At 42.5% G+C, this 15,003-nt stretch overlaps 1 protein-coding gene across 1 annotated transcript in view; it reads left to right on the forward strand.

Annotated features, from left to right (window-relative positions):
* Window positions 1–15,003, forward strand: part of SH2D4B (SH2 domain containing 4B) — a 116,829-nt gene that overhangs the window by 52,520 nt on the left and 49,306 nt on the right. The window contains exons 5-6 of the mRNA XM_019556328.1: window positions 9,138–9,348; window positions 13,611–13,738. Of these exons, the coding sequence (XP_019411873.1) occupies window positions 9,138–9,348; window positions 13,611–13,738 (339 nt within the window). The remainder of the gene's footprint in view (window positions 1–9,137; window positions 9,349–13,610; window positions 13,739–15,003) is intronic.

Raw genomic sequence — 15,003 nt, forward strand, 5'->3', positions numbered from 1 at the left:
GGAGCCTCTCCCTCCTCCTGTTTGGGATTGGGGGGCTCCTTTTATCCCTCCGGGCTGGTCCCGACCCAGATCTGTCCGGGTTCCGGGAAGGGGAAGGCTCCCGAACCCACTTCCGGGTTCGCACCCAGAAGTTAGGCTGGACTCCGCCGCTTTCTGCCTGGCCCCGGCCCCCCGGGTCCTTGACCCCTTCACAAGTTTCAATTGTTAATTTTGAAGAAGGCCTATCATGATGCTTAATAGGGGTGGAATCAAGGATGACCTTTATCTATAGTTTCATTTCCCCTCAACAACAGTGGCTATCCAGCTGTAAATTAATGTCACAAATCTTGAATCAATAACTTTAGTTAATTCCCTTTAAAAGTCCTTGGGCTTCTAAAGGAAATTCATTTGAAAGGGTGTAGGGGGGAGGGGGTACCTTAAGAGCACTATATATGTTCTTTATGTTTTAGTGGACAATTTGGGAGTAAGATATATGCAACCAGTGGGCCTCGAACATGAGGTCTCGCACTGCTCGGCCTCTGGTGTATGGGCCTGCTGGCCACTTCGTCCCTGGAATTGTCTATTCCGGATTGATCTTAACGGTATTCTCCGCCCCTATCTTGCCTGCCACGACTTTGCTGGAACTTTCAGTGGAGAGGCCGACTACTTCAACTTATCCGGGGTTGGGACTCTCAGGGGCAATGGTCTTTTGCGAGGCTCCACCCTCCCCTACACCTCGCCCTAAAACCCAGCCACGCCAAGTTGCTGACGATTCCTGGGCCTGTCCCTCGCCTTGCAGTGCTGAGAGATATTTGGTGGCGACTCCGTCGGCTTGGCTTGACTCTAGACCCTGTTGGTCAGGAACCTTTCTGAGGTTCCCCCCACCCGGACCTCCAACCATAGGCTACTCAGCACAAAACTCCCAAAAGAAAAACATTACCTATAAGTCTCTCGGGTTTACAAATTAAAGTCTGGAATCCCTGTCCGGAGAGAAACCTTTTCTTGTGTAATTCTCTCTGCAGCACTCCTCTGGCTGGATGCTGTGTTTTCTTAATAATCACTCAAGACCGCTTCCCAGCACTCTGGTTCCCCTCTTCGCTTGGTCCCTCACCGAGTGGTTCCATCTGGCAGAATCCAGGACTCTGCAGCCCCTCCCGCTGCTTGTATTATGGTTCCCTGCTGAGATGGACTCTGGGGTGATCTCCTAACCCATGCCACTCCCACCTAGACTGCTGGGTCTTCCTCCGTTCCCCGCTCTTTGGGGTGTCTCTTAGCCCTGGACTCTGTCCCTGGAACCTCGTGCCCCGCTCCACTGCTGCAAACCTGGGAATCCGCCGCTTTTCCCTCGGTGCTCTCCTTCCCACAGTTGGGGAATGTGTTCCAGCCTCGTAGCTGGCTGCTGGCCTCTCCCTTGCCTCCGGGCGAGGACTCAGGCTTGTCTCCGCTCCTGGCTGGTCTCCAGTTCTTCTTCCCCTCCTCTTCTCTTGGGGCGTTCTTCATCGCCCCGCGCCAGCTCCAGTCATTATTGATTGCAGCTGGCGGCGGTTTTAAAAAGACATGGCTAATCAGCCGCATGGGTCCTGCCGCCGCTTCTGACATTCCCGCATTGTTGGCTGCAGGTAAGGAACTCATTGTTTTCTTTCTTCCCTTCTCACTCTCCCCCGCCTTATTTCGGGTCCCGGGGTACCCCTTCTCCCCTTCGGGGCCATATTATGCTATCCCCCTGCAACAATATAGTTTCATAGTTAGTAGGGTTGGGAGGGACCCGAGCAGATCATCAAGTCCAACCCCTGCCATGGCAGAAAAGAGTACTGGGGTCAAACAACCCCAGCAAGGTGATTGTCTAGCCTTGTGTTAAAGACCTCCAGGGTAGGAGCCAGCACCACTTCGCTTGGAAGTTGGTTCCAGATCCTGGCCGCCCTGACAGTGAAGTAGCGCCTCTCGATGTCTAGTCTGAATTTACCCTCTGCCAGCTTGTGAACGTTATTTCTAATCACTCCTGGTAGTGCTCAGGGAAACAGGGACTCCCCCAATGCCTGCTGGTCCCTTCTGATTAGTTTGTAGCAGGCCACTAGATCCGTCCTCAGCTTTCTCTTGTGGAGGCTGAATAGGTTCAGGTCCTGTAGCCTGTCCTTGTAGGGCCTGCCCTGGTGCCTCCTGATCATGTGGGTGGCTCTTCTCTGGACCTCTCCATGTTGTCCACATCCCTCTTGAAGTGCGTCACCCAGAACTGGACACAGTACTCTAGCTGCGGCCTGACCAGTGCTGCATAGAGGGTGAGGATCACCTCCTTGGGCCTGCTTGAGATGCATCTGTGGATGCATGACAAGGTGCGTTTGGCCTTCCTGACTGCATCCCCACACTGCCTGCCCATGTTCATCTTGGCATCAATGATGACTCCAAGATCCTTTTCTGCCTCTGGACTGATGAGAAGGAAGTTCCCCAGCCTGTAGGTATGGTGCTGGTTCTGCATCCCCAGGTGCAACACCTTGCACTTGTCAGTGTTGAATCCCATCTTATTCTTATCCACCCACCCCTGTAACCTGTCTAGGTCTGATTGTAGCCTATTCCTTCCTTCTTACATGCCCACATCCCCCCACATCTTAGTGTCATCAGCAAATTTGAACAGGGTGCTTTTTATCCCTGATGAAGATGTTGAACGGTGTGGGCCCGAGGACCGAGCCCTGCGGAACCCCACTGCCTACATCCCTCCAGGTTGAAAATGACCCATTCACTACCACTCTCTCGGTGTGGCCCTTCAGCTGGTTGGCAACCCATTTGACTGTGTAGGTGTTGACACCACAGTCCCCTAGTTTTTTAATGAGAATGGAGTGAGAGACAGTGTCGAAGGCCTTCCGAAAGTCCAGAAAGACTACGTCCACTGCTACCCCTGCATCTAAGGATTTGGTGACTTGGTCATAGAGGGCCACCAGGTTGGTCTGACAGGACCTGCCTCTAATGAACCCATGTTGGTTGCCCCTAAGCATAATCTCCCCTGCTGGCCCCTCGTGGACATGTGCCATAATAATTCTCTCAAAAAGCTTACCCAGGATTGAGGTAAGACTAACTGGCCTATAATTTCCCGGGTCCTCCTTCCTGCCTTTTTTGAAGATGGGAACCACATTGTCTCTCTTCCAGTCCTCTGGCACCACACCAGAGCACAACAAGTGCTCGTAAAGCCATGCCAGGGGTCCCGCAATGACCTCAGCTAATTTCCTTAGCTCTCTGCGGTAGAGATCATCAGGACCTGCTGATTTAAATACTTCCAGTCCCTCCAGAAGTTTCCTGACTAGATCCTCACTGACCCTTGACCTGTGCCTCCCCCGGGCCCTGAGGGGGACCTAGTGGGGGGCCTAATCTGGTCCCTGCTCAGGAAAATGGAGGCAAAGAAGTTGTTCAATAGGTTAGCTTTGTCGTCTGGTGTGACAACCAAATTTCCCAGCATGTCTTGCAGTGGCCCCACATTACCCAGTACCTTCTTTTTGCCCCCTATCTGTTTAAAAAAGGACTTCTTGTTTTCCTTGATCTGGGTAGCTAGTCCCTGTTCCATCTCTGCCTTGGCCTTCCTGACTGCCCCCTTGCATCCCCAAGCAACCGCAGTATAGTCCTCCCTGGTGATGGTCCCTCCCTTCCATTGGGTGTACACCTCTCTTTTAGCTAGAAGACATTCCTGGATGCTTTTGGTGAGCCATGGGGCCTTTTGCACCCTCCTGCGCCATATAATGTGTCATATAGTGCCTCCATTTCTGATGAAGGTATTTGAGGTGATTAAATGAAGAGCACAATACATTTTTCTTTCAAAAGGAATGACCAGTAAGAAACCCATACAGTTGGATCCAATTTTCAAGTAGCTCCCATTAAGGAATACATAATGGGAACACTGCAAAACACAAAAGATAAAACAGGTAAGTATAAGAGAGAGAGAGAGGAGGCTTTAAGTCATAGTTCCAAGGTACTCAGAAAAAGGCTAATCAAAGCTGCTTTCCTTAATGCTTTGTACTTATACTGATCTGGAAAATGTAGTCCAGATAACTGACTCCTAATGATACATGTGCCTGCTTATGTATATTTTGCATACATCTGGCCACATTGGTGTTGAAATGTAGGTCTATTGCTGCATGAAATGGAAGAAGCAGATACTTTCATTTTCTTACCATTCTGTCTCTTCCAGATATACAGGGAAGCCTGAAGTATCTATATCATGGGAATAGAATCCTATCAGGGGTTCAATAGAGAAGTCAGGGAAGACAATTATGTTTGGAACTATGTTAGCTGTGCTATAACTGTAACACAGGTCTACCCTTATTTTTTTTTAACATGCAGCATTACAATCATAGCTCATCATCAGTGCTGTTCTTTGCATTCTTTTTAGGATAATGCCAAGACAATAATTACAGCAATTAATGTTGATTTCTTTACAGTCTTAAAAAAATAAACAGGAAAAGCTATCCAAGTAATACTAGCCACACTAAGGTTGCATATTAGTATCATGTCACTTTCCACTAAAATTCAGCCATCTCTAGACTAAGTAGTAAAATCTGTTTCCCTGTTAATCCCCTCTTTGCAATAATACAGTCTGCAGTACTACAGTGGGAACTGCAGGGTGCATTTAAAAGGTCGACAGAACTGGAATTCTGCCAATGTCATCAAAACACAAGACTGAAACTAGATAGTTTTTCTTGTATTGCTTGTTAAATTTAATCTATTTAAATTTAATCTCTCTACCCTTCTGATACCACATGCCCTTTTATTGTGGACATTACTAAATCTGCAAACTTCCTGACCAACCCTTGGCCACTTATTTCTTGTGGTTCATTCTTTTAGTCTTTCCTGGTTTCACTGAGTGCCCTAAAACACACTTAGGAGTGTTCCTTTGCTCAATTTAGGTTTTATAATCCAGGTGTTTGGAGTAACTTTTGTGAGTGGAGCAGCTGGGAAGAGCTGATAGAGTAGGAGGGAAAATATTCAATTTAGTATATTCGAAAGGGTGAGGATCAGTTGTTCACAATTTGGATATATCCATATACATTTTTGCTTGTTTCATTTGAGGTATGAATCCTAAAGGCATATAAGCATCCCCATCGCATGTAGTTTTCTACTATACAGTGCTAGCCATAGATATGATTGCTATAGAGGAAGAGTTTGTATATGTGAGAATTAGGGATGTTGGGCATACACAAAACACTATACTTGTAGAGCTTCCCTTGTTTTTTTAAAACATCTTATGTACACTGAGAATTGCACAGTGAGTGTTCACTGTTTATCAGCTCATTTTCTTCTGGTGCCTCTGGCCCCATTTTGATGATTTTTTAAGACGCAAATAACTTCAGGCAGGGAAATTATTCCACTGCAAAACAAAACTTTAACATCCAGTAAGCAAATGTTAAAAAAAAAATCAAGCTACTGCCTCCAGTAGCAATTATCAATCCTGCCATGACCACCCTAGTTTAGAGCATGGATGAGGAGGGCCCTTAAAGCTAAACCAAAATTGTGTTTACTGTTCATCTAGGTGGTGGAATGGCTACTGATAGATACTGAAGGTAAGTGATAGGATAAGTGAACAACATATTGTCTACAACGAAGTTAACACCCACAAAAGTGATTTAGTGGAAAAATATGACAAAATAAGCAGACTATTTGCAGTTAAAATAGGCAACATTAATAATCCCTATTGATGTCCAAGCTCTCATAAGTTTTTCAAATACTCTCCTTCTTGAGTACACAAAGTTCTTTGCATAAATGTAATATCTTTTATCAGACCAACTAAATAGTTGGAAAAATTGTTCTTTGCAAGCTTTTGGACAGAAACATCCTTCTTGAGAGTTTGCTGGAATTGATTTAGGCTTAGCATTACAATTTTCTACTTCTACAGCTGTGCCAGCTAGAAATGTGAAAAGATCACACTCTCTCTACAGTAACTGTCCTGGCAATTCCTCCAATTTGGTTGCAGCTCTGCAAGCAGAAGAAGCCTTCTTCTGGCAAAGTTTGTGGCTTTCAGGGAGCTGTTGTAACTCTGATTCATCCTCTGACATATGCTGTATCTACACGGAGGAGCTCTAACACCCTAGCAGTTGTGCCAGCAGGCTTGTAGTGTAGACAGCCCTAACTGTGCTAGGAGAGATCACAATTCTATCATCTTAATTGGGGCTGGCTAATGTCAGTAGTCAAATGCTAATTTACTGTATGTAAAACAGGTGTAAAAAATTCCTTTTTTTTTTGCCCTTTTACTATACACATTTCCAAATAAGAAGTGTTTGAATGCTTTAGTTAAGGATGTCTCATTTGAGGGCACCTCAGTAAAGAGTAGCAGTCTCCAAATTGTGGAAATTCAATTTTACATGTTAGTGCAACCCAATAGTTGGTACAGTCATATGTCACCCTCCCTCTCACCTCCCTCCCATATAAAACACAGATAGTGGGAGTGTTTTATAGCACTAGATAGAGCTAGGTTCTTTAGCTCTAACTGCAGAAATTCAATTTTTGTGTTCCCCTGTGAAAGTGCCAAGCAACCTTTTCCAATTAATTTCATGTCTCTTTAGTTGTTTAAGATGTTTTCTATTGTAAAAGGCAAAGCAAAACAACAACAAAGATGCAACAGGGGAGTGATCCTTAATCTAAATTTAATTTTTATAACCAAGTGTGGTGCAAGGAAATGTCTTCTGGGATTCAAACAGCTGGTGAAAGCTGAGAAAACAGGTGGAGAAAGAGGCAGCTAAGGAAATCTTTGAAAGAGAGAAACGCCATGCTGCTCAAAAGTGTATGAACAGGATATTCATAAACCAAGGCCCAGTACAGTGGACATGTCCTTTTCGGCAGGCACACCACAGATTATCTTTGTACCCTGCCCAAGTGCCACTGTGATTACCCTAGCTATCTCTGCCTGATCTGATGCTCTGCTTTCTCCTCCCTGCCCTATTTGTCACTGAGCTGCCTGTCTCCTCTTTGATCTGTCATGTGCTACACAAAGGCTGCCCAGGCCAACTGGAGCACACATGCCACAGGTTAGCCACCCTGGCCAAGTATATTTTGTACTCCTTCTCTTAGGAACTGCTTCCCATGGTGGAAGGACACTCTGCATATGCTGATTGCTTTGTATTTTATATAACTTGAAAGAAATTCAGATATAAGAAAACATACATTAATAGCAATGCATTCTTGTCAGGTGAGTTGTGCCTGTTGTACCTCAATCTATCAAAGAACTTAAGGGTGTATTTGTTTGTGTAAATAGTCCAACTGAATTTTTCTACACGCATGCTGAAAATTAAACATTGGAACGTGTTCTGTGCCAGAACAGAATGCGTGGTGTATGTCTGGTGTATCTGAATGCATGAGGTTAAAGATTAAGTTTTTCATGAAGCAGCCAACGTGTACACAAAGTGTTTCCTATGTAATAAGCTACTGACTATAAACAGACATCATCTTTGGAGCAGAATCAGCTGCATCATGATGCTTTCTGGCACTGATGATCTGGTTCATTGGCATCTACAGGTGTTGTTGGGAGTGTTGTCATGTAAGCACAGTACGGTGGCTCCTATGTAGGTTCCCCAACTTGCAGATGTGCATCCTGAGTCAGGGTGCAGCAGCCTGATTTGCATGCTATGGGAATTCCCATGATACAAAATAAGCAAACAGTCATCCTCCCATGTAAATCATCACAAACTGTAGCTACCTTGGGCGTGTCCAGGATGCTACCTAATTAGCTCTCCAATAAACATCTCAATATCTACATGTATGGCCCCATTAAGCTGCAGTAAACTAATAAACTCCACAGCAGGGTAGTGATTGTAAACACAAGTACTACCCTTCTGCAGAGTGTTTTTGTGCACAGCATGTAGATGATGATCCAGCTGGTTGAGGCACAAGCCCAAACTGCCTGGGGATGCTGACCCAGCTGCCTACTGACTAACTTCATACTGAAGCACCCTTGTGCCCCAGCCAGCCCCTTCACAGCATGTTGATCCAAGCAGTAGCAGCCCCAGGGTGGCAGGCTTACCCCTGGGGCCCTCTGCCATCTGGGATACTCTGACATTGCTTAATGTACTTCAGTCCCAGGCTTATGTTCAAGCAGTGCACTCAGGAGCAATAAACTGTGGCATGATAAGCACTAGAGTTTATGGCCTTGTATTAATTCCATGTGCAGATGTGCCCCTTTGGGAGCAGCAACATTTTTGGGTTCTTGGAGCACTTCAAGGGGCTAGGACATCTGCTTGCTCACAGTTTTCACTGCCATAAATTCTTTTTTATGGTGACACAAGTATTAACTAATACTTTACCCATTCTTATATGGTTGGTTATTGATATAAGACTGTTTCACTTGTGGCATGTTTTCTACAGCAGTGGCTATGTTTATAACATGTGATAACATTGGATGCAGACAGAAGTGAAAATTTTCACCTGATTTGCCCACAGAAAGTTTTCTATAGCCATGACCTAACACAAGTGCATGGCTGAAGACAGCTTCAAAAATGGCCATGTAGGTGAAAATATGAACCCTCATTGCCTAAAGCGTTAGATGAAGACATTTCAAAACACAGTGGCTTCTGTATCTTCTGTCCAAGCTGCCTCCCAGTCTTGCATTGCTTTCATAATGGGAGGGAGTTTGGTCTGGAGTTTCAGGTGGGGGTATTGGAGCCCCCTGAGTTGGGGGGCTGAGGGGAGCTCCAACTCACCCATCCCATCCTCCAGTGCTAGATGAGGAACTCCTAGAATATGCTCCGTCTGTTCCCTTTCCTCCCTTCCATTCTGAAACAGGGACAGGCTGGGAGAGAGGACGGGCTGTTGCTGGGGGAAACCAGCTGCAGGTTTCCAGCCAGCAGCTAGATTCCCCTCCCCCCTGGAACCAAAAGTGAACTTCTGTTTGGTCCAGGGATCATTGTAACTCAGAATGTTTCCTGTAAAACTTTCTCATTTACGGGGAAGCGCTGCATTTCTGTCTGCACCCATTGTGTAATGAGCTGAAGAATAAGGCATAGTGATGATTAGTTTATTATTCAAACATTTTCAGACTTGCTTTATCTTCTATACATAATCACTAATGGCATTACCAGACAATTATCCATCTCTTTGAAGATACATTGTGTATTTATTAGGAATAAATATGTATATTTCTGTATTTAAGAAACCAAATTATTTTCTTCCCTGCCTTACCCAACATCCAGTGCGCCGCTCAAAAGCTGCAGATGAAGAAAGGAGTCATAAAGCACGCAGAGCTCGGGATGAATATCGACGCCAATCCCTGCGAGCCATCCAGAAAGGAAAAGTGGCTGGTTTAAGTAGCCTGTTCAGGGGTACTAGCCTGAATAATGATCAGGAGACAAAGCTGAACAACAACAGCCCAAGCCCGCTAATGACACTTACTGCACCATTCAGGTTATATATACTAGAGATGACTCAGAAAAATGATCTTCCATTGATTTGTTTCTTCCCTCCACACTTTGAATGAGCAATTTTTTCCTCCACAGATTCTTTATTCTTTTGCTCTTTGAGCATGGGTACGAGGCAAATATTTAAACAAATGTAAACAAATGGAATATTTAACTTTTACCGTCCACACGCAAAGAGATGCATCTTTAAAAAGTGAATGGCTTTATTAGCATGCAAGTTTGGGTTACAGAGAAAGTCAAATGGACAAATTCTTTTCCAAACTTTAACTCTGAAGCCTAGAAATAGCTGCTACTTAGGTACTGTTTGACACATTTTAGAGAGAGCTGTCAAACTCCTAAGTCTCAGTGGCTTTGAATTTTCTTCAGGTGAAATCAAGTGTCTTCTGAGTTTCTTATCTATTGATCTTTTCATCTCTTTCTTTAGCAAACCAAGTGCATTGGAAAACAATCCAACAGAGCAGATGGGGTGCTGCAAAGTTTATCAGTCTCTCCTCCTGGGTTTATATGTTGCCATCTGATATTATTAATTAGGCTTGGTAAGATAATCAAGATAATGTGAACACAGGCAACATGGTATGGTTTAGAAGGGAAAAAGGTAACAAAACCAATAAAAACCCAGATTCACAAAAAGAAAGAGTGAAACTCTTTGTAACAACTCTTATTTTCTTTTTTACTTCTAAGAAATTGTTCTTATGATGTATGGCAGCCCAGCAAAAAGATTTCAGTCCCTTCCTGCTCAGGGCCAGTGTTCTTCTTTGATGAGTGAGCTCTTTCCTAAGTTGTGCTGAGAGATAGAAACATGCTGATAATGGTTTTTGAAATTCCCAGTTTGATGAGGAATCAAAATTGCACTGTCTCAAAGGTGGCTGGATGTCTAATCTCACAACCAAGTCACTTGTCAAAGTGATCTCATTATTTTTACTTTTCCAAGCCACTTAAATCAAAACTCTTTTCTGAAATAAAGTAATAAAATAACTAACAAAGGTAGTAAATTTTGAAAACCAGTGGCTATAATTCAGCCTACACTGCTGAGCTCTTTAAGTGGGGCTATTTGCTACAGAATTCAATGGCATTAGGTAAGAAATTTTCTTACAAAAAGTTTTCGTAGAAAAAGTTTTTGATTGCTCTCCAGTCTTTGTCCAAAACTGTATCCATTTCTGATATGTCTTCATTTGAAAATAGGTCAAGGCTTCTTTTTATCCTTGTGCATGTCTTTGATGGCATATATGCACAACATAATCAGGAAGAGTGAAATATCCTTATTAAACCCTTACTCAAACTATACAGACCTTGATTGCATGCATAGGAATAAGCAAATACTTTGCAACTGCCTACTGCTCCATGTCTGGAACAGGTGTGCAATAGAGGGACTGGAAAGAACTGGAGCTTTCTTTCACTGAGCAGACCAGTGTCACTGAGCTGGCATGGGCTGTGTAATAATTTGCTACAGGGTTAAAGGAGTAAGGAAGAATGGGGTTAGCATTCTTTCTCCAGGAAGGAACATCTGAGTTAGAGCTTCCAGTGCATCTTGTATACTGCCTTTTTATTTCAGAGCTGTGCTTAAAGTCACCTTAGCATAAATGTTCCTTCTTTTTTCTATTTAATTCAGCTTTATATTCTTTGGAAAGCTTCTATGTTCCACCTTCCTTCTTTTAATTATTTTGTTATTTATTAATTCCTGTTGGTTTTTGCTCCTTTGTTTATTTATATAAGCATTTGGTTCCTTTTGCCCTTTATTTTCTTTTGTCTTTATCTTTACTGCTGTATTTGTTCTCTTTTTGCCTCTATGATGCTCACATTGTCTACTGTAGATCTGTAGAAATTGGTTGGGAGTAATTCCAAAATTTGGCCCTATGCAGAAAACTACTATAAACCAGGCCTTTTAATTCATACACAGTCAGCTCCCAGAAGGCTGGTGGATCCTACTTATCTTCCAGTATTAAAAAATCCAAGAGAATGAACTCTGGATTTTAGGGCCAAGGCCATACACAGTATCATCTTCAGAGGAAAAATATCTGAGGGACCTCACAGCACGTCAATATCTTATTGTAGTTTGCTTTCTTCCGTATGCGTAGAATACTGATACCTCTCTGGTCATGTATAGATGTTCTGTTTCTACTGGGAGAATTGCCTCTCTCTTGGTAGAAACTACAAGCATACAGGCTGTTCCAACTTTTTCTCCTGGAGCAAAAATGGTGGTTCCAGGAGAAAAATATTTCAACTCCAGTTAGAAATTGCTCCCAGGAGAGTTTCTCCTGGGAGAATAAATGATTGCACATTTCTATGATTTAACTCCTCCTGGAGACCAGGAGAGTGGACCCTTGGGGAAAAGCTCCCTGGATTTCTGGAAAAAGGGGCCACAGAAGGGGAGGACCAGCTGCAAGCTACTCCCTGCTGGCTGATCACTTACCTGAGTCCCTAGAGAAAGAAGTGGGCAGGGGGCTTTGCCCTGCTGCTCAATCAGCTTGGCTTCTGGACACTGGGAGTTTAGTGGGGTCCTTCATGTGAAAAGTGGCAGGGGGACTTTGCCTTGCTGCCCCAGTCTCCCTGGGAACAGTTTTTTTTGCCATTCCAGAAGCCTAAAAAGCCTATGTTAAGTGTTTTCCCTAGGAACAGGGAGACTGGAGCAGCTCACACTTTACTCAGACTAGGATCACCCCAGTCTTGGGAAAGCTCAAGAAGCAGGATGAGAGGATGGTTGCAGGCTGAATGCTTATACTGCTTCCTCTCCCAGAATCATTTCTAGTAGTCAAAGTTTTCCATTACTAGCAATGAACATTTGTAGGTGGCCTGTCTCTCTCCCTATCTTTCCCTGTATCTCTCTGTATTATCAAAGCATCTGAGTGGGACTCAGAAAAAATGCAGGCCAGATCACTCTGATTTGGCTATTTCACTTGTCACTTCAAGTGAGACTGTTTGGGTCCAACTTTGGAGACTCCTATTAATTACACTACAGCTTAATTTTTCATTGGATGAAACTGAAAGAAAAATTTTAAATGACTTGAGTAGAAACAGGAACCCACCTTAAAGAAGGATATCATTGGGTTCCCTTACCTTTTTATGTCTGCTCTCTAGTCATGAAAGAAACCTCTACTGTGATCTGTAGAACTTGCTTCTTTTATGGACTTGCTTCTCTGGTATGTTAGTGTATTACTCATCAATGTCTTTCAAACTAAAACTCTAATACTACCCAGGTTGTCTTCAAACTTGATTTATTAAACAATTCCATACCAAGTGAAACATGAGAGCTAGAAAAATGAAGGAGGCTACCCCAAATGAAGATTTTAAGAAAGGATATTTGTACCAAGTAAAACAAAGATGTGATTGTAGTGTGGATAGGTATATTAGCTTCAGTTCAGCTGACACAGGTAACAATATGCCCTGAGCTAGCAAACCTGAATTTGTGTTTAGGTTTTCTGGTTGGTTGACACAGTCCACACTAAAGTTCTTGCCACTGCATCCTTTATAATATTGTTACACACGTGATTACAGGTTGCATGGATCTATGTACCTGTGTACTACAATCACACCTTAACCTTGTTGTGTAAAGTTATCCAAAATATATGAGAGTGAGGGGAGGATGGCTGGCACAGAGCTGGACAAAAATAGGAGCCACTCCATAGAAATGTTTACTCTACACTTTCTTTTCTGGTTTAGGCAGAACAGATTAATGGTTGAATCTGCTTTAGTATTTCTTCTCAGTGGAGTGGAACACCATAAAAAGTAAAAAACATTTTTCCCCCTGCAAATTAATGGCTATAAAAAATCAAAGAAATCAGGAGGAAACAGTAGGGTCAACTAAAAGAAAATTTTTTTTAAAAAAAGAAAAGAATTACTTCTTGACAAAATAGACATTTTGTGTTTTTTTTTTCTCTCCCCTCCCTTTTTTAAAATAAAAATGTTTTTCATTTTCATTGAGAAATAGAAAACCAAAATATTTTGGTTTTGGTGATCTATCTATCACCAAAAGCATATATATCTTTCCAAAACCAGAACATTTTGGTTTTCTATTTCTCAATGAAAATGAAAAACATTTTCAGTTAAAAAGAGGAGGGGAGAGGGAAAAAAATAACTTAAAAAAAAATATATATATGAAAAAAGCTTTTTTTCCAAGGAAAAAGGTAATTGTCTTGAGCTGTTCCTGTTCCCTGTGCAATAATTATGGTGCAATTTATGTTTACATGACATATTCTTTACAGGCATACAGCCTATGCATGACTTTAATATATTATTTGTGTTTTAATTTAGTAAAGTTTGGGAACGTCCTTCTAGACCCTTTTCCCGAGAAATCATCATTCGTTGGTTCAAGGAAGAACAGCTTCCACGACGTGCTGGGTTTGAAAGAAACACCAACAACATTGCACCCTGGTTTCATGGTAAAACACTGATCTTCATTCAGTATATATATATTTGAGTCTGAAGTTAGTTCTCAAGTTTTTGAAGTGGTGGGCTGCAAAAACATTTTGGTTTGGAATGCTTTTGATGGAAGGCAACAGTACAGGCAGTCCTTAGACTTATGACACAATTGGTTCCTGAAAACCGCGTCTTAAGTCAACATATTGTAACTCGGAACCAATTTTCTCTTAAGAAACAATGTTATAAATGGGGAATTGGTTCCTGAACCAAGGCCCGATACCCTATTTTTACCAAAAATACCTCAGAATTTTGTACTCGATCAATTATAGATGTGAAATATAGCTACATTAATATATTTATATTGTAAATAGCAATCATATTGATTTGGAAGGGCTTCTTTGAGGTGACTTTGCTGGACTTTTTGCAATGCTCTTGGTTGGGCTTTTTGAAGGATTCTTGGCTGCAGTCTTCTCAGGAGTCTTCGCTGCAGGTTTTTCTGGAGTCTTGACTGCATTCTTAAAGAGAGTGTCCAAGGAAGTTTGGACAGAGGTTCTCCAGGGAGATATGTGATGCAGTGAACCTGTTCACTGGTGTGGCATCACATCACATCAGATCAAGCATTGTAAAGTCAAAACTGACGTTATAAAGTTGAAACAGGTTGTCAGTTTATAAACGTAGTAAGTGCAAAATGTTGTAACTTGAAACGTTGTAAGTCGAGGACTGCCTGTACTTTACCTTCATGTGCAGGACAAATCCCATTTTTGGTGACTAAACTGAACCAAGTGTTCATAAAACCTCTAGATTCTCCATTGCATCCCATTCCACAGGACGAGAAGCAGGCAGCATAGGTGTTTGTGCCTAAAATTTGTCATCCAGTTTCTCATCCAGATCCTTCTCCCTAGGTTAAATCTCCAGTTTTTGCCATTCAAGAGACCTAAAAAACCTATGCCAAGTGTTCTATTCCTATAATAGCCAATGGCCTGCTGTGTAACCTTAGGCAAGTCTCTCAATATGTCTCTGCATCACTTTTTATTAACTCATGAAATGGATATAGCAAATTATTTGTACAATATGGTAATTACCTAAATTGACAATCAAAAGCACTATGAACATGTAAACTATTATTGGATAAATGGACTAGCTATTAGGGGACTATGTATTATTAGTGGGACTATATCTGGAGTAAGAGAGTGAAATCTTTTTAAAGATTTATATCTACCTTCTCTATTATCATTTTCAAAAAACCCCTTGACCTGACATCAATTTCAACCCAAAAAGTCTCTTT

This window comes from Crocodylus porosus, unplaced genomic scaffold (genome assembly GCF_001723895.1).
Source record: "Crocodylus porosus isolate Cpor-Errol unplaced genomic scaffold, CroPor_comp1, whole genome shotgun sequence".
Taxonomy (NCBI): Eukaryota; Metazoa; Chordata; order Crocodylia; family Crocodylidae; genus Crocodylus; species Crocodylus porosus.